The sequence below is a fragment of the Bombina bombina genome, chromosome 2 (genome assembly GCF_027579735.1).
Source record: "Bombina bombina isolate aBomBom1 chromosome 2, aBomBom1.pri, whole genome shotgun sequence".
NCBI lineage: Eukaryota > Metazoa > Chordata > Amphibia > Anura > Bombinatoridae > Bombina > Bombina bombina.
The window spans coordinates 346,832,035-346,857,623 of NC_069500.1; the positions used below are offsets into that span (position 1 = coordinate 346,832,035).

The 25,589-nt window shown below is 40.9% G+C and overlaps 1 protein-coding gene across 2 annotated transcripts in view; it reads left to right on the forward strand.

Annotated features, from left to right (window-relative positions):
* The window catches only part of ACAD10 (acyl-CoA dehydrogenase family member 10), a 392,348-nt gene that overhangs the window by 23,619 nt on the left and 343,140 nt on the right, over positions 1-25,589 (forward strand). For both annotated transcript variants that reach the window (XM_053701717.1, XM_053701716.1), the window contains exon 2: positions 19,456-19,650. In XM_053701717.1, the coding sequence (XP_053557692.1) occupies positions 19,464-19,650 (187 nt within the window). In that variant the 5' untranslated portion in view covers positions 19,456-19,463. The remainder of the gene's footprint in view (positions 1-19,455; positions 19,651-25,589) is intronic.

Genomic DNA, 25,589 nt, shown 5'->3' on the forward strand with positions numbered 1-25,589 from the left:
AAAATTCAACTCTTTTAGGGTGTTTTTCCAATCAACACATCAACAATTGAAACTGTCATCTTTTGTTCCAAAATCTTTTTTATTGAGAAACTTTAGAAATTACAGTATTTTTCACATTTGAAAAAAGGAAACATTGAACAGCATTATCATAAAATACAAAACAAATGATTGTTTACGTACATTGGTTCTCCGTTTTAATACTTAAAGGAGCATCTCTCAAGTTTACCTTATACAAGTTTTGTGTAAATTTGTTCCAGACATATATGTTGTAATCATGAACATAAAATAAATATGAGCCCTTTCAATTTGTCCTCGCTGTTTCGCTATATACTTTGGTTATTTTAATTTAGATGGGAGAGATACTCTATGATATCTGTCTGTTTCGGGGGGTACCTGTTTGCTCAAGGTTATAGAGTTTTTCGTAATATTTTCGAAACTCCTCCGCAATGTCTCTGGAGGAAGACCACGACTTTCCCTTATTATCTTTGATGGACATAATGTATCTTTTATTTGACCTATACCTCAGTAGTCGTGCTAGTAGTCTACCCTGTTTATTCCCTCCCTCATAGTATCTTTTTTTTAGAAAGAGTGCCCTACGCTTAGCCTCTGTTCCAAGTAATAAATTAAGTTGATTCTTTTTATGTTGTATGTTTTCAATGAGTGAGTGGGCTTTGGGGAATCTCTTGTGTATGGTCTGCAGCTTATCCAGATCCTCAATTAAATTAGTTAAGAGTAGTGATCTCTGTTTGTTTTGGACTGCCTTAATAGCTATTAGCTCTCCTCGAATCACGCACTTATGTGCCTCCCAAATAGTGTGAGGCCCAACATCCATAGTGATGTTGTCGTTAAAGTAGGAGACCAAAGATTTATTGATTTGGATTCAGGTTAGGGGGTCAGTTAGTAAGGTTTCGTCAAGTCTCCAGGATCGGTCGTGTTTGTGTGATGGGGGCCATTTTACTGAGCAGCTGATCATTGCGTGTTTCGAACATGTTATGGGGGATATGTCTGTGGTCTGGACGAGCGCTAGACTGGTGAAATCTATCAGGAGATAATCTATCCTAGAGTAACTTTGATGAGGATGAGAGTAGTTTGTGTAATCTTTCGTACTAGGATGGTAAATTCTCCAGGTGTCGTGTACGTTCATTTTTGAAATATGTAGTTTAACCTGTTTCAGCAGTTTTTGGGGAGCCGATGAGCTACCTGTCGAGCAGTCTATTTCTGGGTCTAAAGCTAGGTTAAAATCCAAGACTACCACCAAGCTCTCTTTAGCAAGTTCAGTAATTTTATTACAGGCAAAGTTGAAAAATTGTGAGGAGTTTGAGTTTGGAGCATATATATTGGCTAATGTTATTGTTTTATTGTAGAGTTCTCCTGTTATGACCAATAGTCTCCCCTCCCTATCCTTAAACATATTAGAAAGGTGGAACGGTATGTTATTTTTCATCAGGATGCCCACCCCATTGTGTTTGGAGTTGTGGGAGACTAGGTACACTTGACCAAATTTCCTAAGGGGCTCACATCCTTTTCTGAAGTGTGTTTCCTGCAATAGGATTATGTCAGTTTTTAGTCGTTTATAATCTTTAATAGCCATGGACCTCTTCTGAGGAATGTTGAGACCCTTGACATTGTGAGAAAGTATTTTAATAGTCATGGGATCACCTATCATTATCGGTTCGAAGTATGAGTATATATGCTATACGGTTAGATTGTACGGGCTGGTGTGGGAGACTTCTAAGAAGGGTATCATGTCCTATTAGGTTCTCTGGGACAAGTCTAGGATGGACATCAATAGTGAGGTTGGAGCGAAAGTGGTTATTTAAATTAACGTGACCTGACCCTAGCGTATCTGGGACAAGTCTGAGGCTAACCTCGTTTGTGCACGAAGTACGGGAACAGATGTGTCCTGGAAGTAAACACCTTACATAGAGCAAACATTGAACTAAACAGCTGAAACATTTAAAACAATTTGGGCATGTTGCAATGAGAAAACCTGCAAGGAGTACAAAGAAAAGTAAACATTTAACTAAATGCCTGAAACATTTGATACAATTAAGGCATGTTGCAATGAAAAAACCTGCAAAGAGTACAAAACAAACAAACAAAATATACTTGCAATAAGTACAGTGGCATTTGGTGTATGTAGTTATCCTATTATACACCATCCTGAGGGGATGGAATGATGTCAGGTAGCATTCTATGATAATCAATGAACAATAAGTATTATGTAAAGCGTGTCATAGACCTTGGGAAAACAAATATGAAACAAACTGGTGATTAAAATATGGGGTTTGAACCAGGGTCTTATAATAAGTAGTCGTTGTGGAGAATCTTATAATAAGTAGTTGTGGGGGAGAACTTGATAATGTCGCTATAAGAGAGGTAAGCTCTCGGCAAAAAGTCAATGAAAACAGGTGAAAACAATACTATACCCCACTCTGCAACCACCTGGAAATCCTTAATAGGAGTCAAGTCCTGGAGCCCATGCATTTGCATACATTTGGCTAGGGATCAAGTAAAGTAGCCAGATTGGGGGTCATGCAATCCCTCAGGCTGAAGGGGTGTCAGATGACGATGCTGGTCCTGTCTTTTGTCTCTTCGATTGCACTCTGTTTCAGGCAGAACGCAGATGTTCTTTAGAATTATCTCTATCTGTGTCCAACAATCGTGGTGGTACATCTATGATCCTTTCCGGGGGGGGGGGGGGATTCAAAAGTTAGGTTCAGCTTCTTGGCTAGAGTGTCCAGGTCTGCAAAACTTGTATATGTTAGTTGTGTTCCATTGTGGTTAACAATGGGGCTGAAAGGAAATCCCCACCGATACCGTATATTATTTTCTTGAAGTGTTTTTGTTATAAATCAGACCTCTCTTCTGCTTTGTATCGTTTGAGGACATAGATCCCAATAAACCTGATGGTTGTAATTTTTAAATGAGATTATCTGCCTGGACCTTGCAGCCTTCCAAATATTATCTTTCGTTGTGTATTTTAACAACTTTAGGATGACACCCATAGGAGGTGCTGGAGACTTGGCAGGTGGCCTCATGGCTCTATGAACCCTTTCTATGTCATCGTCTTGAATACGTGGGGCCTGTGGTACCAAATAGTGAAAGAAGTCCTTTACGAAAGTTTTGAGATGCTCCTGTGATATCTCTTCTGGTATGCCCCTGATCCTCAGATTGTTCCGCCTTCCGCGGTTATCAAGATCTTCTATTTTATCTTGTATGTTTTGGATCATGGAATCCTGGATGGACAGCTGCTGTGTATTATAACTAACCATGTTATTAAGATGGTCTTGTCCCTGCTCCAAGTACTCCATTCTAGATCCTAGGTCATTTAGGACTTTCTTCAAGTCTCTAATTTCCACCTTTATAAAGGATTTCAGTTATTCAATGTCCGTTTTAGAGGGGAGACTTGCTATTTGCGTTTGCAAGGAATTCAGAGGGTCCTGAGGGGAGACAAGCATGGCAGTACCTGGATTAGGTGGGAGCAGTTCTTGCGGTTGCTGGGTCTCAGACTCTGCGTGGTCCTGTGTATGAAAGAAGGAGGAGACCAAAGGGGCCAGAGACAGGGATTTAGGCTGTTTATCTTTGTTATTTCCTTTTCTAGCGGCCATAATCCTCAGCAACCTGGGACCAAATCAGGGTATCTGGGTACAAGAAGAGTCGGGGAGGTAGGGTTTGGTATCAGTTGTAGCCCTGGGGGGACTGTTTTCCATATACAGATAGTATGCTGGTAGGGTGTGTATGGGCCTGTGTCTGAGATTTAACACAAGGCCAGTGTCTGAAAGGCCGTTTATTAGTTCCAGCGATTCTGCTAAGGTATTGTTAGGAATGTCTTTTATATACCTGTGTACCTGGCCCCTGTAAATATCCGTCTTCCCGATTTAGCCCTATCACGGCCCCTCAGCTCCACACCACACACACCTACTCACTCATGTGTCAGTCTGGATCCTGCCGGTGATCCCCAATCTCCTTCGATAAGGCCACGGTCACCTCTCACTCACAGACCCCCAAAGGAACAAAGCCTGCTGTCAGATCAAGAAGTAGGACGATCCTCCGGTGTGTGGATTACACACCTCTGTTAATATCCACGTGTAGGCCTCCTGTGTTGCAAGCAGCCGACAAAGTGCAGCTAAGATGGTGCCTGTTTTATCCCTCCCTCCACCTGTCTCCTTATCCCTTCGGTTTGTCCGTTGTTTCCGTGGGTTATGGAGGGCAGATTGGATATCCTGTTAGTATAGGGAGCTCATGTATGCAGAGTTCCTTGGTTTTGGTCTAGTTTGACAGCTTTTATAATCGCCTAGAAGCACTGACAGCTCCGGAGCTGTTTCAGAGAGAGTCCATGTTCCAGCATGGCGTAGCTGCGCCCCCAAAACTGTCATCTTTTGATATCACATACCAACTAACCAAAATATACCTGCTGGTGCTTTGGTTAAGTCGCGACTGTTGAGAGAGGACACCATTATTGGAACTACCTAATTACCAGCTCCCCGAGGTTTGGTGGCTAGACAATACCACCCTAGAGACCAGACTGGCAAGCAGGGAGACTTTGTCTCGTGTGTAGGCAAGCAGTGGTAGAAGATGGAGCCTGGCGGTAGGGCTATCTTAGAGAGGGTGCTGCACGCAATAGAACACTGTTGATCTCCTCGAACATAGTTTTTGTTGAAAGAAAACAAGCCTCTACTGCCTCTCTGACAGAAGCTGCCCTGCTAGATTGTCTGAACGCCCAGCGTATAACAGAGTATCGAGAGTTATGCCAAGAGTTTGAAGCCCTGCTAGCAGGGTTATCTCGGGGAGAGAGCTTAGCGGCCAGGACACAGGAGATACTACAGTATCCAGATAGCCATATTTTATCTGCAGCACTGGTACATTGGGATAATGGCGCATTGGAAATACCGGCAGAGTGATATGCCATCATGAGAGGACGATTACATTTGAGAGAAGTGAGGTCAGCTGCAAAGCAGCTCAGATTCAGCGATGATGCGGTGAATGGCACAGAGACTGCACGGAGACCAGGCTTCCTCAAGGGGAAGCTCCAGGTTTCAGACTAATCCCTATTGTACATAAAGAGAATCCAGAGAGTATGGATTATTACCTATCTTGTCTCAAGCCATACTTATGGAGGATAGTATGGAAGTTCTGGATGGGTCGCCATGGTATTTACCCCAGTCACCAGACATAACTATACAGTTCTCTGCTATATGGGAAATTATAGACCCTGAGCTTTTGATGAGAACACTGGGATTGGGTTAACTGCCACTAAGTTTATCTTTATGAGAGCGTAGCTGAGTTACTAATGATCTAGATCCGATGTTGTTTATATATCAGTTTGTTTAAATGTTCTGTACAATATGACGCTGAATGTGAGATTGTATGACAATAATACGCTCACGATTTTATGTAACACTCATAGCTCTTACTTCCTACAGTTATTATGCATATTATATTCTTGTTAGCTGCGCCCATTTGTAATAATTTTGGGTATGTTGTAACCTATATGTTTTCTTACTACGCAATGTATATGTTTATTATGATAAGAGAGATAGTAATAGATTTCTTCTACTAGATACGACGAGTCCACGGATTCATCCTTACTTGTGGGATATTATCCTCCTGCTAACAGGAAGTGGCAAAGAGCACCACAGCAGAGCTGTATATATAGCTCCTCCCTGCTCTCCACCCCCAGTCATTCTCTTTGCCTATACTAGTAATAGGAAGAGGTAAAGTGAAAGAGGTGTTAAAATGATAGTTTTTATTTTCTTCAATCAAGATTTTTTTATTTTAAATGGTACCGGTGAGTACTATTTTTCCTCAGGCAGCATATGGAAGAAGATTTCTGCCTGGAGGTTGATGATCTTAGCAGATGTCACTAAGATCCATATGAGTTCCCTCAGAATGGCTGAGGAGTATTAGAGAAGCTTCAGTGTGGGGAACGTTTTCATGCTACAAGCATTGAGGTATGTTCAGTCATTTATTTCTGAAGAGACTGTGATATTTCAGAACAGGCTGACATAGTTCCCAAGAGGGAAGGGGTAAGCAGTAAACCTATAGACATAAGAAGGGGTATTACTGGAGACCTGTGTATGAATTATTATGGGCTAAATGCAGCAAGAAAAGGATGGCAGCATGGATAGACACTGGGGCAGCATAACGTTTTTATTTGCTCAAACGGTTAATGATCACTGATGTTGGGCATTGTACTGGGGGTTCACATGGCTTTATTGTACATTTCGGATGCTTAAATCCACATAGCTAGTTTCTATACCGCTTCCTTGTGTTTTTTTAGGCTGACATTACATCGCATATGATGGGCGGGGCCTAATTTTCGCACCTCATATGCGCAGTTTATTTTCACAAGAAGGCATCGGCTTCGGTTGGGCCCAAACTGAGAGATAGGTCACCGGAGTCATAGTGAGACCTTTGTTAGACCCCTGAGGGCAGGTAAGCGCCACAGCCGAGCTGTGGCAAGGTGCAGGGGGTTCTTTAAGTTGTTTTCATAACGTTTTAGGTATAACGTTTTTTAGAGGTTAATTTGTCCCTTACTTGTGGTGCAATATTAGGCTACAATATAAGAAGGATATATGCTAAATTTGTAAGCTTAATAGCATTCTGAAGCAGATTTGGAAAAATTGTGCGCTTTTTTACTCTTAAAGGCGCAGTACCGTTTTTCAAAATTGGTGTTTTTTTCAATAAATAAAGTGTTTTCACAAATTTTTGTGGTTATTACTAGCCTCAATTTTGTCTGACATTGAGGAAAGTCAATGCTCTATGTGTTTAGAAGCCATTGTGGAACCCCCACTTACATTGTGTCCCTCTTGTACTGAAAGGGCCTTACACTGCAAAGAACATATTTTAGGTGATAAAAGTATGTCTAAGGATGATTCTCAGTCTGAAGAAAATCAGGTTATGCCATCCAATTCTCCCCAAGTGTCACAACCTTTAACGCCCACTCAAGCGACGCCAAGTACTTCTAGTGCGTCTAATTCTTTTACTATGCAAGATTTTGAGGCATCACTGCAATACCTTTTTTTACCCACTAATGCAGAGAGAGACACTCTGTGGAGGAGGGGCAGGAGTGTGCACGCGAGACTGCTACATAGTGCAGTGAGTGCACACAATGCCTAAGGGGTAGGAGGGAGAGGGAGGGGGGAATAATTATTGGTAAAGGGATCTGGGAGGGGGTAGGATATTGAGGGGGGCAGCTGCACTACGGAAAAATGGGGTAAAAAAAAAAAAGAGCAAATTTGATTAGAAACTGGGTAGTACCTAAGATGGCCACAAATTGGAAGAGGGGGGAGGTTAAGAGAGCTCTTTGGGTGAATCTGGGGGGTTAGGGGGGAACCTACACAGCAAAAACTATATATGTATATATATATATATATATATATATAAAACATGGAAGGGAACTGCACTCGAAGACCGGATCAGGTACACATCCTGTGACTCAGCAGCACCAACCCTGGGTGCTAATTAGCACTCCAAAAAAGCAGTGATGTCACCAGAGCCACAGGCAGTTAACCCCAGTCCGGAATGGGTGCAAGAAACAAGGGGGATTACAAATAAAAAGTAATACAACACATAGAAACACCCAGCACTCACCACGTCAAGGTCCTTTCCATTGCCTGAAAATGCTAAAAAAAAAAGGCTTTTATTTTAGTACTGGCCGACGTTCTGCCAGTACTTAAGATGGCGGTGACAATTGTAGGATGGGGGAGGGAAGAGAGCTGTTTGAGAGGGGTTAGAGAGGGATCAGGGGTGGGATGTGTCAGGTGGGAGGCTGATCTCTACACTAAAGCTAAAATTAACCCTACAAGCTCCCTAATTAACTCTTCACTGCTGGGCATAATACAAGTGTGGTGCACAGCAGCATTTGGCGCCCTTCTAATTACCAAAAAGCAACGCCAAAGCCATATATGTCTGCTATTTCTGAACAAAGGGGATTGCAGAGAAGCATTTACAACCATTTATGCCTTAATTGCACAAGCTGTTTGTAAATAATTTCAGTGAGAAAACTAAAATTTGTGAAAAAGTTAGCATTTTTTTTATTTGTTCGCATTTTGGGGGTCAAAGTTAGAAAAAGTGTGTTTTTTTCCCATTTTTTTCATCATATTTTATAAAAAATTTTTTTATAGTAAATTATGATATGATGAAAATAATGGTATATTTAAAAAGTCCATTTAATGGTGAGAAAAACAGTATATAATATGTGTGGGTACAGTAAATGAGTAAGATAAAAATTACAGCTAAACACAAGCACCGCAGAAATGTAAAAATAGCCCTGGTCCTTAACCCCTTAATGACCACAGCACTTTTCCATTTTCTGTCCATTTGGGACCAAGGCTATTTTTACATTTTTGCAGTGTTTGTGTTTAGCTGTAATTTTCCTCTTACTCTTTTACTGTACCCACACATATTATATACCGTTTTTCTCGCCATTAAATGGACTTTCTAAAGATACCATTATTTTCATCATATCTTATCATTTACTATAAAAAAAAATATAAAATATGAGGAAAAAATGGAAAAAAACACACTTTTTCTAACTTTGTCCCCCAAAATCTGTTACACATCTACAACCACCAAAAAACACCCATGCTAAATAATTTCTAAATTTTGTCCAGAGTTTAGAAATACCCAATGTTTACACGTTCTTTGCTTTTTTTTGCAAGTTATAGGGCAATAAATATAAGTAGCACTTTGCTATTTCCAAACCACTTTTTTTCAAAATGAGCGCTAGTTACATTGGAACCCTGATATCTGTCAGGAATACCTGAATATCCCTTGACATGTATATATATTTTTTTTAGAAGACATCCCAAAGTATTGATCTAGGCCCATTTTGGTATATTTCATGCCACCATTTCACCACCAAATGCGATCAAATAAAAAAAATTGTTCACTTTTTCACAAATTTTTTCACAAACTTTAGGATTCTCACTGAAATTATTTACAAACAGCTTGTGCAATTATGGCATAAATGGTTGTACATTTTTCTCTGGAATCCCCTTTGTTCAGAAATAGCAGACATATATGGCTTTGACGTTGCTTTTTGGTAATTAGAAGGCCGCTAAATGCCACTGCGCACCATGCGTGTATTATGCACAGCAGGGAAGGGGTTAATAAGGGAGCATGTAGGGAGCTTTTTGGGGTAATTTTAGCTTTAGTGTAGTGTAGTAGACAACCCAAAGTATTGATCTACGCCCATTTTGGTATATTTCATGTCACCATTTCACCGCCAAATGCGATCAAATAAAGAAAAACGTTAAATTTTTCAAAATTTTAGATTTCTCACTGAAATCATTTACAAACATTTTGTGCAATTATGGCACAAATGGTTGTAAATGCTTCTCTGGGGTCTCCTTTGTTCAAAAATAGCAGACATATATGGACATACACGTGAATTATGCCCAGCAATGAAGGGGTTAATTAGGTAGCTTGTATGGAGTTTGCAGGGTTAATTTTAGCTTTAGTGTAGAGATCAGCTTCCCACCTGACACATCAGACCCCCTGATCCCTCCCAAAGAGCTCTCTTTCCTCCCCCACCCCAAAAATTGTCCCCGCCATCTTAAGTACTGGCAGAAAGTCTGCCAGTACTAAAATAAAAGGTATCCTTTTTTTATATATAGCATATTTACATATGCTGCTGTGTAAGATTCCCCCCCTTAGCCCCCAACCTCCCTGATCCCCCCCAAAACAGCTCTCTAACCCTCCCCCTCTGCCTTATTGGGGGCCATCTTGGGTACTGGCAGCTGTCTGCCAGTACCCAGTTTGCATGTAAAAATGTTTTTATTTTATTTTATTCTTGGTTTTTCTGCAGTGTAGCTTCCCCCCCCCCAGACTAATCCCCCACCCCCTCCCAGATCCCTTAGATGACTTTAAATCAGGGATTTTATCCCTCCTTTCTCCCCATAATAAAGAAAACCGTTTCTGTAGTGTAAGTGGTTCCCACCCGCTCCCTCCCCGTGCACGCGCCCGCCCACCACCCCCCGTGCACGCGCGCGCCCGTGCGCGCCCCCCGCGATACCGCCCCCGATCCCGCCCCCCTCTCTGACCAAGAAGCCATCGATGGCCGCCCACCCACCTCCCACTTCAGCTCCCACCCACCAACGAATGCGGCCATCGATGTCCGGTGCAGAGAGGGCCACAGAGTGGCTCTCTCTGCACCGGAGGGGTAAAAAATGTTATTGCAGGATGCCTCAATATCGAGGCATCCTGCAATAACCGGAAAACAGCTGGAAGTGATCAGGATCGCTTCCAGCTGCTTTCCACACTGAGGACGTGCAGGGTACGTTCTCAGGCGTTAACTGCCTTTTTTCTGAGGACGTACCCTGCACGTCCTCAGTCGTTAAGGGGTTAAAGGGACACTGAACCCAAATTTTTTTCTTTCGTGATTCAGATAGAGCATGCAATTTTAAGCAACTTTCTTATTTACTCCTATTATCAATTTTTCTTTGTTCTCTTGCTATCTTTATTTGAAAAAGAAAACATCTACTTTTTTTGGTTCAGACTCTGGACAGCACTTTTTTTGTTGGTGGATGAATTTATCCACCAATCAGCAAGGACAACCCAGGTTGTTCACCAAAAATGGGCCGGCATCTAAACTTACATTCTTGCATTTCAAATAAAGATACCAAGAGAATGAAGAAAATGTGATAAGAGGATTTAATTAGAAAGTTGCTTAAAATGTCATGCTCTATCTGAAAGAAAAATTTTGGGTTCAGTGTCCCTTTAACCCCTTAATGACCGAGGACGTGCAGGGTACGTCCTCAAAAAAAAGGCAGTTAACGCCTGAGGACGTACCCTGCATGTCCTCGGTGTGGAAAGCAGCTGGAAGCGATCCTGCTCGCTTCCAGCTGCTTTCCGGTTATTGCAGTGATGCCTCAATATGGAGGCATCCTGCAATAACCTTACATGGCCATCCGATGCAGAGAGAGACACTCTGTGGCCCTCTCTGCACCGGACATCGATGGCCGGTATTGTTGGTGGGTTTGGAGCCGACTTGGGAGGCGGGTGGACAGCCATCGGTGTGCCGTGTGACGTCAAGGGGGGCGGGACCGTCGGGGGGCGCGCACGGAGGGTGGCGGGCGGGGCGTGCACGGGGCGGGAGCGGGTGGGAACCGCTACACTACGGAAAATGTTTTTAGTAAAAAGTGGCCTAATCTTGTTTGTGCAAAAGCACAAAAAGAGATCGTGGAGGGGTGGGGGGTTGGTTTTGTGTGGGGGGAAGCTACACTACAGAAAAGTTTAAAAAATTAAAAAAACAAACATTTTTTCTTCTAAACTGGGTACTGGCAGACAGCTGCCAGTACCCAAGATGGCGCCCATTAAGTTAGAGTGGGAGGGTTATAGAGCTGTTTGGGGGGGATCAGTGAGGTTGGGGCTAAGGGGGGATCGTACACAGCAGCATATGTAAATATGTTTTAAAAAACAAACAAAAAAAACAAAACAAATATAGCTTTCTCCAACATAGGTGTGTCCGGTCCACGGCGTCATCCTTACTTGTGGGATATTCTCTTCCCCAACAGGAAATGGCAAAGAGCCCAGCAAAGCTGGTCACATGATCCCTCCTAGGCTCCGCCTACCCCAGTCATTCTCTTTGCCGTTGTACAGGCAACATCTCCACGGAGATGGCTTAGAGTTTTTTAGTGTTTAACTGTAGTTTTTTATTATTCAATCAAGAGTTTGTTATTTTAAAATAGTGCTGGTATGTACTATTTACTCAGAAACAGAAAAGAGATGAAGATTTCTGTTTGTATGAGGAAAATGATTTTAGCACCGTAACTAAAATCCATGGCTGTTCCACACAGGACTGTTGAGAGCAATTAACTTCAGTTGGGGGAACAGTGTGCAGTCTCTTACTGCTTGAGGTATGACACATTCTAACAAGACGATGTAATGCTGGAAGCTGTCATTTTCCCTATGGGATCCGGTAAGCCATGTTTATTAAGATAGTAAATAAGGGCTTCACAAGGGCTTATTAAGACTGTAGACTTTTTCTGGGCTAAATCGATTCATTATTAACACATATTTAGCCTTGAGGAATCATTTATTCTGGGTATTTTGATATGATTATATCGGCAGGCACTGTTTTAGACACCTTATTCTTTAGGGGCTTTCCCTAATCATAGTCAGAGCCTCATTTTCGCGCCGGTATGGCGCACTTGTTTTTGAGGACAGCATGGCATGCAGCTGCATGTGTGTGGAGCTCTGATACATAGAAAAGTCTTTCTGAAGGCATCATTTGGTATCGTATTCCCCTTTGGGCTTGGTTGGGTCTCAGCAAAGCAGATTCCAGGGACTGTAAAGGGGTTAAATATAAAAACGGCTCCGGTTCCGTTATTTTAAGGGTTAAAGCTTCCAAATTTGGTGTGCAATACTTTTAAGGCTTTAAGACACTGTGGTGAAATTTTGGTGAATTTTGAACAATTCCTTCATACTTTTTCGCAATTGCAGTAATAAAGTGTGTTTAGTTTAAAATTTAAAGTGACAGTAACGGTTTTATTTTAAAACGTTTTTTGTGCTTTGTTATCAAGTTTATGCCTGTTTAACATGTCTGAACTACCAGATAGATTGTGTTCTGACTGTGGGGAAACCAAGGTTCCTTCTCATTTAACTATATGTATTTTATGTCATAAAAAAATTTAGTAAAAATGATGCCCAAGATGATTCCTCAAGTGAGGGGAGTAAGCATGGTACTGCATCATCCCCTCCTTCGTCTACACCAGTCTTGCCCATACAGGAGGCCCCTAGTACATCTAGTGCGCCAATACTCCTTACTATGCAACATTTAATGGCTGTAATGGATAATTCTATCAAAAACATTTTAGCCAATATGCCCACTTATCAGCGAAAGCGCGACTGCTCTGTTTTAGAAAATTCTGTAGAGCATGAGAACGCTGATGATATGGTTTCTGAAGGGCCCCTACACCAGTCTGAGGGGGCCAGGGAGGTTTTGTCTGAGGGAGAAATTTCAGATTCAGGAAACATTTCTCAACAAGCTGAACCTGATGTGATTACTTTTAAATTTAAGTTGGAACATCTCCGCGCTCTGCTTAAGGAGGTGTTATCCAATTTGGATGATTGTGATTATCTGGTCATTCCAGAACCACTATGTAAAATGGAAAAGTTCTTAGAGGCCCCGGGGCCCCCCGAAGCTTTTCCTATATCCAAGCGGGTGGCGTACATTGTTAGTAAAGAATGGGACAGGCCCGGTATACCTTTAGTACCTCCCCCCATATTTATAAAATTGTTTTCCTATAGTCGACCCCAGAAAGGACTGATGGCAGACAGTCCCCAAGGTCGAGGGGGCGGTTTCTACTCTACACAAGCGCGCCACTATACCCATAGAAGATAGTTGTGCTTTCCAAGATCCTATGGATAAAAAATTAGAAGGTCTGCTAAAGATGTTTGTTCAGCAAGGTTCCCTTCTACAACCAATTGCATGCATTGTCCCTGTCACTGCAGCCGCGTGTTTCTAGTTTGATGAGCTAGGAAAGGCGATTATTAGTAATTCTTCTTCTTATGAGGAGATTATGGACAGAATTCGTGCTCTTAAATTGGCTAATTCTTTCACCCTAGACGCCACCTTGCAATTGGCTAGGTTAGCGGCGAAAAAATTCTGGGTTTGCTATTGCGGCGCAGAGCGCTTTGGTTAAAGCGTCTTCCAAGAACAAATTGCTTGACATTCCTTTCAAGGGGAAAACACTCTTTGGCCCTGACTTGAAAGAGATTATCTCTGATAAACCTAAGTTTCGTCCCTTTCGCAGAAACGGATCAGCCCCAAGGGCTACGTCCTCTAAGCAGGAAGGTAATACTTCTCAAGCCAATCCAGCCTGGAGACCTATGCAAGGCTGGAACAAAGGAAAGCAGGCCAGGAAACCTGCCACTGCTACCAAGACAGCATGAAATGCGGGCCCCCGATCCGGGACCGGATCTGGTGGGGGGCAGACTCTCTCTCTTCGCTCAGGCAAGAGATGTTCTGGATCCTTGGGCGCTAGAAATAGTCTCCCAAGGTTATTCTCTGGAGTTCAAGGGGCTTCCTCCAAGGGGGAGGTTCCACAGGTCTCAGTTGTCTTCAGACCACATAAGAAGACAGGCATTCTTACATTGGGTAGAAGACCTGCTAAAAATGGGAGTGATTCATCCTGTTCCATTAGGAGAACAAGGGATGGGGTTCTACTCCAATCTGTTCATAGTTCCCAAAAAAGAGGGAACGTTCAGACCAATCTTAGATCTCAAGATCTTGAACAAGTTTCTCAAGGTTCCATCGTTCAAGATGGAAACCATTCGAACACTTCTTCCTTCCATCCAGGAAGGTCAATTCATGACCAAGGTGGATTTCAAGGATGCGTATCTACATATTCCTATCCACAAGGAACATCATCGGTTCCTAAGGTTTGCATTCCTGGACAAGCATTTCCAGTTCGTGGCATTTTCTTTCGGATTAGCCACTGCTTCTAGGATTTTCTCATAGGTACTAGGGTCCCTTCTGGCGGTGCTAAGACCAAGGGGCATTGCTGTAGTACCTTACTTGGACGACATTCTGATTCGAGCGTCGTCCCTTCCTCAAGTAAAGGCTCACACGGACATTGTCCTGGCCTTTCTCAGATCTCACGGATGGAAAGTGAACGTGGAAAAGAGTTCTCTATCTCCGTCAACGAGGGTTCCCTTCTTGGGAACTATAATAGACTCCTTAGAAATGAGGATTTTTCTGACAGAAGCCAGAAAAACAAAACTTCTAGACTCTGGTCGGATACTTCATTCCGTTCCTCTTCCTTCCATAGCGCAGTGCATGGAAGTGATAGGTTTGATGGTAGCGGCAATGGACATAGTTCCTTTTGTGCGCATTCATCTAAGACCATTACAACTGTTCATGCTCAGTCAGTGGAATGGGGACTATTCAGACTTGTCTCCGAAGATACAAGTAAATCAGAGGACCAGAGATTCATTCCGTTGGTGGCTGTCCCTGGACAACCTGTCACAAGGGATGACCTTCCGCAGACCAGAGTGGGTCATTGTCACGACCGACGCCAGTCTGATGGGCTGGGGCGCGGTCTGGGGATCCCTGAAAGCTCAGGGTCTTTGGTCTCGGGTAGAATCTCTTCTACCGATAAATATTCTGGAACTGAGAGCGATATTCAATGCTCTCAAAGCTTGGCCTCGGCTAGCGAGGGCCAAGTTCATACATCAACCATCAGGGGGGAACAAGGAGTTCCCTAGCGATGGAAGAAGTGACCAAAATCATTCTATGGGCGGAGTCTCACTCCTGCCACCTGTCTGCTATCCACATCCCAGGAGTGGAAAATTGGGAAGCGGATTTTCTGAGTCGTCAGACATTGCATCCGGGGGAGTGGGAACTCCATCCGGAAATCTTTGCCCAAGTCACTCAACCGTGGGGCATTCCAGACATGGATCTGATGGCCTCTCGTCAGAACTTCAGAGTTCCTTACTACGGGTACAGATCCAGGGATCCCAAGGCGGCTCTAGTGGATGCACTAGTAGCACCTTGGACCTTCAAACTAGCTTATGTGTTCCCGCCGTTTCCTCTCATCCCCAGGCTGGTAGCCAGGATCAATCAGGAGAGGGCGTCGGTGATTTTGATAGCTCCTGCGTGGCCACGCAGGACTTGGTATGCAGATCTGGTGAATATGTCATCGGCTCCACCATGGAAGCTACCTTTGAGAGACCTTCTTGTTCTAGGTCCGTTCGACCCACTCCAGCTGACTGCTTGGAGATTGAACGCTTGATCTTATCAAAGCGAGGGTTCTCAGATTCTGTTATTAATACTCTTGTTCAGGCCTGAAAGCCTGTAACCAGAAAATTACCACATAATTTGGTATATCTGTTGGTGTGAATCTGCAGGATTCCCTTGGGACAAGGTTAAGATTCCTAAGAGTCTATCCTTCCTTCGAGAAGGATTGGAAAAAGGATTATCTGCAAGTTCCTTGATGGGACAGATTTCTGCCTTGTCTGTGTTACTTCACAAAAAGCTGGCAGCTGTGCCAGATGTTCTAGCCTTTGTTCAGGCTCTGGTTAGAATCAAGCCTGTTTACAAAATTTTGACTCCTCCTTGGAGTCTCAACCTAGTTCTTTCAGTTCTTCAGGGGGTTCCGTTTGAACCCTTACATTCCGTTGATATTATGTTATTATCTTGGAAAGTTTTGTTTTTGGTTGCAATTTCTTCTGCTAGAAGAGTTTCAGAATTATCTGCTCTGCAGTGTTCTTCTCCTTATCTGGTGTTCCATGCAGATAAGGTGGTTTTGCGTACTAAACCTGGTTTTCTTCCAAAAGTTGTTTCTAACAAAAACATTAACCAGGAGATAGTTGTGCCTTCTTTGTGTCCTAATCCAGTTTCAAAGAAGGAACGTTTGCTGCACAGCTTGGATGTAGTTCGTGCTCTCAAATTTTACTTAGCAGCTACTAAGGATTTCAGACAAACTTTGTCTTTGTTTGTTGTTTATTCTGGTAAACGGAGAGGTCAAAAAGCAACTTCTACCTCTCTCTCCTTCTGGATTAAAAGCATTATCCGATTGGCTTATGAGACTGCCGGACGGCAGCCTCCTGAAAGAATCACAGCTCACTCCACTAGGGCTGTGGCTTCCACATGGGCCTTCAAGAACGAGGCTTCTGTTGATCAGATATGTAAGGCAGCGACTTGGTCTTCACTGCACACTTTTTCTAAATTTTACAAATTTGATACTTTTGCTTCTTCTGAGGCTATTTTTGGGAGAAAGGTTTTGCAAGCCGTGGTGCCTTCCATTTAGGTGACCTGATTTGCTCCCTCCCTTCATCCGTGTCCTAAAGCTTTGGTATTGGTTCCCACAAGTAAGGATGACGCCGTGGACCGGACACACCTATGTTGGAGAAAACAGAATTTATGTTTACCTGATAAATTACTTTCTCCAACGGTGTGTCCGGTCCACGGCCCGCCCTGGTTTTTTTAATCAGGTCTGATAATTTATTTTCTTTAACTACAGTCACCACGGTAACATATGGTTTCTCCTATGCAAATATTCCTCCTTAACGTCGGTCGAATGACTGGGGTAGGCGGAGCCTAGGAGGGATCATGTGACCAGCTTTGCTGGGCTCTTTGCCATTTCCTGTTGGGGAAGAGAATATCCCACAAGTAAGGATGACGCCGTGGACCGGACACACCGTTGGAGAAAGTAATTTATCAGGTAAACATAAATTCTGTTTTTATTTTAGTACTGGCAGACTTTCTGCCAGTACTTAAGATGGCGGGGACAATTGTGGGGTGGGGGAGGGAAGAGAGCTGTTTGGGAGGGATCAGGGGGTCTGATGTTTCAGGTGGGAGGCTGAGCTCTACACTAAATCTAATATTAACCCTGCAAGCTCCCTACAAGCTACCTAATTAACCCCTTCACTGCTAGCTATAATACATGTGTGATGCGCAGCGGCATTTAGCGGCCTTCTAAATACCAAAAAGCAACGCCAAAGCCATATATGTCTGCTATTTCTGAACAAAGGGGATCCCAGAGAAGCATTTACAACCATTTGTGCCATAACTGCACAAGCTGTTTGTCAATGGTTTCAGTGAGAAACCTAAAATTGTGAAAAATTTAACGTTTTTTTTTTTTATTTGATCGCAATTGGCGGTGAAATGGTGGCATGAAATATACCAAAATGGGCCTAGATCAATACTTGGGGTTGTCTACTACACTACACTAAAGCTAAAATTACCCCAAAAAGCTCCCTACATGCTCCCTAATTAACCCCTTCACTGCTGGGCATAATACACGTGTGGTGCGCAGTGGCATTCTAATTACCAAAAAGCAACACCAAAGCCATATAAGTCTGCTATTTCTGAACAAAGGGGATCCCAGAGAACAATTTACAACCATTTGTGCCATAATTGCACAAGCTGTTTGTAAATAATTTCAGTGAGAAACCTAAAGTTTGTGAAAAAATTTGTGAAAAAGTGAACAATTTTTTTTATTTGATCGCATTTGGCGGTGAAATGGTGGCATGAAATATACCAAAATGGGCCTAGATCAATACTTTGGGTTGTCTACTAAAAATAAATATATACATGTCAATGGATATTCAGAGATTCCTGAAAGATATCAGTGTTCTAATGTAACTAGCGCTAATTTTGAAAAAAAAAAATTTGGAAATAGCAAAGTGCTACTTGTATTTATGGCCCTATAACTTGCAAAAAAAGCAAAGAACATGTAAACATTGGGTATTTCTAAACTCAGGACAAAATGTAGAAACTATTTAGCATGGGTGTTTTTTGGTGGTTGTAGATATGTAACAAATTTTGGGGAACAAAGTTAGAAAAAGTGTGTTTTTTTTTTTTTCAATTTTTCCTCATATTTTATATTTTTTTTTATAGTAAATTATAAGATATGATGAAAATAATGGTATCTTTAGAAAGTCCATTTAATGGCGAGAAAAAACGGTATATAATGTGTGGGTACAGTAAATGAGTAAGAGGAAAAATACAGCTAAACACAAACACCGCAAAAATGTAAAAATAGCCTTGGTCCCAAACGAACAGAAAATGGAAAAGTGCTGTGGTCATTAAGGGGTTAAGGGTAAGAAAATTGAAAAATGGTCTGGTCACTAAGGGGTTAAAGGAATATTGAACCCATTTTTCTTTATTTCATGATTCAGATAGTGCATGCAATTTTAAGCAACTTTCAAATTTACTTCTTTTATCAATTTTTCTTCATTCTCTTTGTATTTTTATTTGAAAAAGCAAGAATGTAAGCTTATGAGCCAGCCCATCTTTGGTTCAGCACCTGGGTAGGTCTTGCTGATTGGTGTCTAAATGTTGCCACCAATTAGCAAGCGCTATCCATGGTGCTGAACCAAAAATGGTCTGTGGTCTGGCTGCTAAGCTTACTTTATTGCTTTTTCAAATAAAGATTCCAAGAGAAAGAAGAAAAAATGATAATAGGAGTAAGTTAGAAAGTTTTTTAAAATCGTATGCTCTGACTGAATCATGAAAGAAAAACATTTGGGTTCAGTATCCCTTTAACTCATTTGAATTATTAAGAATTTTGCTGACTGATATTTTACATATAAAAGATGCCTATATGAATATAAAATATATCAAGTGCTGACATTTTATATATTAAACTCATAAGTAATAATTATGCAAAATGTTGTTTAAAATCATGTATAAAATATATTAAAGGGACAGTATATTCTAAATTAAACGTTCATGATTCAGATAGGGCATGCAATTTTAAATAACTTTCCAATTTACTTTTATCATTCAATTTAAAGTGCTTGAAATACTTAATACTTGAAATATATTTGTTTTACTATTTACTGACATGTCTCTCCATAATATATTTACTAAATATTTCCATTGGCATAACTTAACAAAATAACTTTTTTGATTGTTCTTGTGTGACTTGTCTAGGTATTATGAATATTTTAGTTTTTATAAGCATTTGTAAAAGTGATTCCTTTGTTCTTATCGTGCAGGTTTAATAATGTTAATAACAAGAGTACTGCAATTTCCTTGTCTGCGCTCCATCAGAGCAATTGGAATATTGAGAAACGCACATTTTCTTCTGAAGAATTCTTTAAGATGTAGTCATGCATTAACCTGTGGATATAAAGCTGTTATTTTTGATATGGGAGGTGTCCTCCTTCCTTCACCTTACAAACTGGCAGAAGGTAAGAATATATAATAAACAAACTGTTTAATATTCGTCTAGTATAATAATTTATCTACAATCTTATATTATATTCTGTTGGATCAGTAACATAAATCCACTCTTTCTGCTTCCAGTTTCTTAGATAATTAAACAGTGTTTCTGCTCTCACTATATTATTATTATGTGTTGTACTTCGGTGTAAATGAAAGTGTTTAGTTTTTTATTTTATTTTATTGGACATGAGTGTTTACAGATATCAGGCTCATTATAGCAAAACATCTTAATGCTTTAAATTACACGATGTTTGCTAAAATGAAGGATACATATTTTAACTTATGTTTTTTGTAGATTTTGTTGTACTAAAAATATAAATACAGTATTATAAAACAGTACTTTGCACCTTCAACTAAAATTATGAAAATTAACCAACAGTTTATGGTTAAGACAGTCGGGCAATTTGTGGGCTAAAAAAGATATAGCAACCAGAGGGATCAGTACATTGATACAGTTGATTTGTGTGATCTAACAAGCCAATTGATCAGTGTCTTGGAGAGGTATAAATGGCTGCTGAACCAATGTCACACCTCTGTGCTGGAGCTTTTTTTTAAGTTGTTTGACATTCATTGCATTTATACATAATTTTTTTGTGTGGAATCCACACAAAGTATATCTTTTTACAGAGACCGAGCATTTGTTCCTACCTTGTCCAAACTCACTCATTTTGCATAGCTATATCTATCTATAAAATAGTTGAAACAGGAATAATCCTAGTTAGGTCTATGATTGCTAACATCGACAATACAAAACAATGAGGCTAGTGGTTGAGCTCTGGTTATCATTATGGGTTATCATTATTGCTATGACGATCACATGATTGCTATAAGGGTTTGATATCCCTTATTTTAATTTTTGTATCTCACTCTTTCAAATTTGGGACTTAATGATATATTTCTTTGAAGAGGGGGAAATGAAAGCCTCTTAAAAATGTCCAAAAACCCCAAAATAGGACCAACGCGTATTTTGTCTTTGTTAAGATAATTAGCAGCTGGATGGACACACTTCTACTCACTTGAATGATGAGGATTGCTGCTTTCCAGTAAGATGTTTCAAGTTTGTCTGTGTGTTATTTGAACCGTGTCTATGGTTCTGAGTGGTGATTGTTGCCATTGTGATCAGCTGGGGCAACTTCTTTTTTAAAAGATGAGTCTCTTTCCCAGTTACAGTGCTTAGTTTAGGGTGATATTGTCTCTTTTAAGCCCAAAGCATGGTAAGAGACACATAGTATACAGTTAATTCAAATATCTGTGTAAATCACCTGCTATCTTGAAGGGCATAAGACACATCATTTTAAAGTGGCTAATCCTCTCTTTTATGTGTGGAACATTACATGTATGTGTATTGTATGAAGTCATAAAGAGATAGGGACTCCATTGGGGCTACTGCCCCCATAGAGTTAATACATTGGTTAGGTGATTGGCATTTTCCATGTTATGAACAACAATAAAGTATATTCACAAAACAGACACATGACTCTTTTGATCTATTTCACTGTGTACATTATGCCACATAGTAAAATTAATAATAAAAAGAAAAACACAAGAATAAATCTAAGCTGTGGGTCTACACTATCCCCCATTTCTCATGAGGGGAAAAAAATAAAAGATACCCCCAGTTATGTGTCATATATTAGTACAGCCCAATTGGAAATGTTCAGAATGAACTGGCTATAAAAAAGGACTATGCACGTTAGAGCAAGTTTAATTTTGACTCAGATGTCTTCCTATAGTTGCTGTATAGGATAGCCAAAGTTCCCAAATTTTTTTAAAAAAAATTGTTTCTTAATGTCTAAGATATCTGCTGCATTACTTGAGATTTGAAATATATATTATATATACAGGTGGCCCTCAGTTTACGCCGGTTCAATTTGCACCGTTTCAGAATAACAACCTTTTTTTTCAGTCATGTGACTGCTATTGAAAAGCAGTGCACTAATTAAAATAGCCAGTAATGCAGCTGTCCGCTTGTGTTGCAAGCTTAGCAGGTCTGAAATTAATCTGTGTACACAGAACAGACATTAGCTATCGAGCAGCTTTCAAAGCAGCAAGATCTAGCAGCCACTTCCCTATTATCTTCCTGCCCAGCTGCTTGAGGTGAGGGTGCCTAACTGCTTAATCAGTCCAGATTGAAATGCATAGAATAGGTGCAGACCCAATATTATCTAACATGCTAACAATGCAGAGAACTGTTTGCAGAAAAGTGCAAGTAAAAAAATGTTTTTGTTCATTAAACTTAGTTTGATGATACAGTCTGTTGTGTGATTATTTAATTAGGTTTATAATTCTGTTTAGCATTTGAAGTCTTCATTTCAAAGCTTTAAAAATAATGTATTAGGTGTTACTTATGTCAATTTTGAGAAGGGCCTGGAATCTAACTCCCTCACTTCCCATTGACTTACATTATAAACTGGGTTTCAATTTACAACAATTTCGATTTACAACCATTCCTTCTGGAACCTAAACCCAGCATAAACTGAGGGCTACCTGTATAGTGAATTTCTCCAACATAGGTGTGTCCGGTCCACGGCGTCATCCTTACTTGTGGGATATTCTCTTCCCCAACAGGAAATGGCAAAGAGCCCAGCAAAGCTGGTCACATGATCCCTCCTAGGCTCCGCCTACCCCAGTCATTCTCTTTGCCGTTGTACAGGCAACATCTCCACGGAGATGGCTTAGAGTTTTTTAGTGTTTAACTGTAGTTTTTATTATTCAATCAAGAGTTTGTTATTTTAAAATAGTGCTGGTATGTACTATTTACTCAGAAACAGAAAAGAGATGAAGATTTCTGTTTGTATGAGGAAAATGATTTTAGCAACCGTTACTAAAATCCATGGCTGTTCCACACAGGACTGTTGAGAGGAATTAACTTCAGTTGGGGGAACAGTGAGCAGTCTCTTGCTGCTTGAGGTATGACACATTCTAACAAGACCAGTGACGTGCAGTGACGTCACAGGATGGTGAGGCAGTGGCTAGGATACGCCTTCATTCTTTATATATCCTTTGTTGAAGAAATAGCAATGCACATGGGTGAGCCAATCACATGAGGTATCTATGTGCAGCCACCAATCAGCAGCTACTGAGCATATTTAGATATGATTTTCAACAAAGGACATCAAAAGAATAAAGAAAATTAGATATTAGATGTAAATTGGAAAGTTATTTAAATTTGCATATGGGTTTCATATGGGTTTCATGTCCCTTTAAATGGTGTCTTGGAAAACTGGTCAACTTAGTAAACATCTGATTTTAGTCTAAAAGGATTGTAACAGAAACTCTTGCCAGATAACACAATGCTTGCTCTGATTATGAGATCTAGAAATTCATGCCCATTAAAATATGTTTAAAACATACATTTTACTTTAATGCTGCAAATTATGCTTATAGATTCTTTCATTACATAAGGGATGAGAGTCAGAGGGGGAGGAAGAGAGACAGAGAGAGAAAGAGACCATGGGGGAGAACAACACATAAGGAGAGAGATGGATAGATAGAGAGAGAGACACACACACAAGGGGGGGGGGGGGAGAGGGACCACTGCATTTTAAAGTAATAAAACAACAGAGCTACAGAGAGTTCAGAAAATTAGTCTATAATTTAGTGTGAAGTACAGAGGCAAGCTGCTAAGTTAGTGGGTGTAAAGTTTGAGTAAACAAAATACAAAAACGATCCTTTGCTGTAAAAGAGTAAAAAAAACACTAAACCACATTCATTAAATTATCATTTTCACTAACAGAATCCCTATCAGTAAAATCTTACTTTAATAAGATGTGGGTGAAACACTGCTCTCTGTGCCTCTCTCCTGCTCTGTAAGGATTCAGGAAGTGACAGTGGCACATTCCACTGCACTTAGAGGGGAAGAACAGAACTCTCTTTTTCACTTTAGCAAAGCTAGCAGGTTCACAGGACAGCAACAAAATATATGAAAGTTGTTTTTTTGCGTTTTTGTTTTGTTTTATATGATTTAACATCCAGCCCCAACCCTATGTTCCACTTACTAATGCCTCTCACTGGATTGGTTCAGCCCAAATAGGACTGCCTCAAATAAGCAGTTAATGAGCCATGCAATGATCTTAACCACTTGCATCCAGTAGATGGCGCAGCATGTTGTGTAATGGTGGGCAGACCTGATTGTGCCTCTTCATTGCACAACATATAGCTGTGAGAGAAAAAAATGCTGGGGGAAAAAATTTACAATTTTTTTTTTAAAGCCAATAAAAAAAATATATATTTGCCCATATGAGAGGTGAAGCACTGCCTCACCTGCCTCTAGTGACTGCACATCACTGAACAAGACGATGTAATGCTGGAAGCTGTCATTTTCCCTATGGGATCCGGTAAGCCATGTTTATTAAGATTGTAAATAAGGGCTTCACAAGGGCTTATTAAGACTGTAGACTTTTTCTGGGCTAAATCGATTCATTATTAACACATATTTAGCCTTGAGGAATCATTTAATCTGGGTATTTTGATAAGTTTATATCGGCAGGCACTTTTTTAGACACCTTTCTCTTTAGGGGCTTTCCCAAATCATAGGCAGAGCCTCATTTTCGCGCCGGTGTTGCGCACTTGTTTTTGAGAGGCATGACATGCAGTCGCATGTGTGAGGAGCTCTGATACATAGAAAAGACTTTCTGGAGGCGTCATTTGGTATCGTATTCCCCTTTGGGCTTGGTTGGGTCTCAGCAAAGCAGACACCAGGGACTGTAAAGGGGTTAAAGTTAAAAACGGCTCCGGTTCCGTTATTTTAAGGGTTAAAGCTTCCAAATTTGGGGTGCAATACTTTTAAGGCTTTAAGACACTGTGGTGAAATTTTGGTGAATTTTGAACAATTCCTTCATATTTTTTCGCAATTGCAGTAATAAAGTGTGTTCAGTTTAAAATTTAAAGTGACAGTAACGGTTTTATTTTAAAACGTTTTTTGTACTTTGTTATCAAGTTTATGCCTGTTTAACATGTCTGAACTACCAGATAGACTGTGTTCTGAATGTGGGGAAGCCAGAGTTCCTTCTCATTTAAATAAATGTGATTTATGTGACAATGACAATGATGCCCAAGATGATTCCTCAAGTGAGGGGAGTAAGCATGGTACTGCATCATTCCCTCCTTCGTCTACACGAGTCTTGCCCACTCAGGAGGCCCCTAGTACATCTAGCGCGCCAATACTCCTTACTATGCAACAATTAACGGCTGTAATGGATAATTCTGTCAAAAACATTTTAGCCAAAATGCACACTTATCAGCGTAAGCGCGACTGCTCTGTTTTAGATACTGAAGAGCATGACGACGCTGATAATAATGGTTCTGAAGGGCCCCTAAACCAGTCTGATGGGGCCAGGGAGGTTTTGTCTGAGGGAGAAATTACTGATTCAGGGAACATTTCTCAACAAGCTGAACCTGATGTGATTACGTTTAAATTTAAGTTGGAACATCTCCGCATTCTGCTTAAGGAGGTATTATCCACTCTGGATGATTGTGACAAGTTGGTCATCCCAGAGAAACTATGTAAAATGGACAAGTTCCTAGAGGTGCCGGGGCTCCCAGAAGCTTTTCCTATACCCAAGCGGGTGGCGGACATTGTAAATAAAGAATGGGAAAGGCCCGGTATTCCTTTCGTCCCTCCCCCCATATTTAAAAAATTGTTTCCTATGGTCGACCCCAGAAAGGACTTATGGCAGACAGTCCCCAAGGTCGAGGGAGCGGTTTCCACTTTAAACAAACGCACCACTATACCCATAGAAGATAGTTGTGCTTTCAAAGATCCTATGGATAAAAAATTAGAAGGTTTACTTAAAAAGATGTTTGTTCAGCAGGGTTACCTTCTACAACCAATTTCATGCATTGTCCCTGTCGCTACAGCCGCGTGTTTCTGGTTCGATGAGCTGGTAAAGGCGGTCGATAGTGA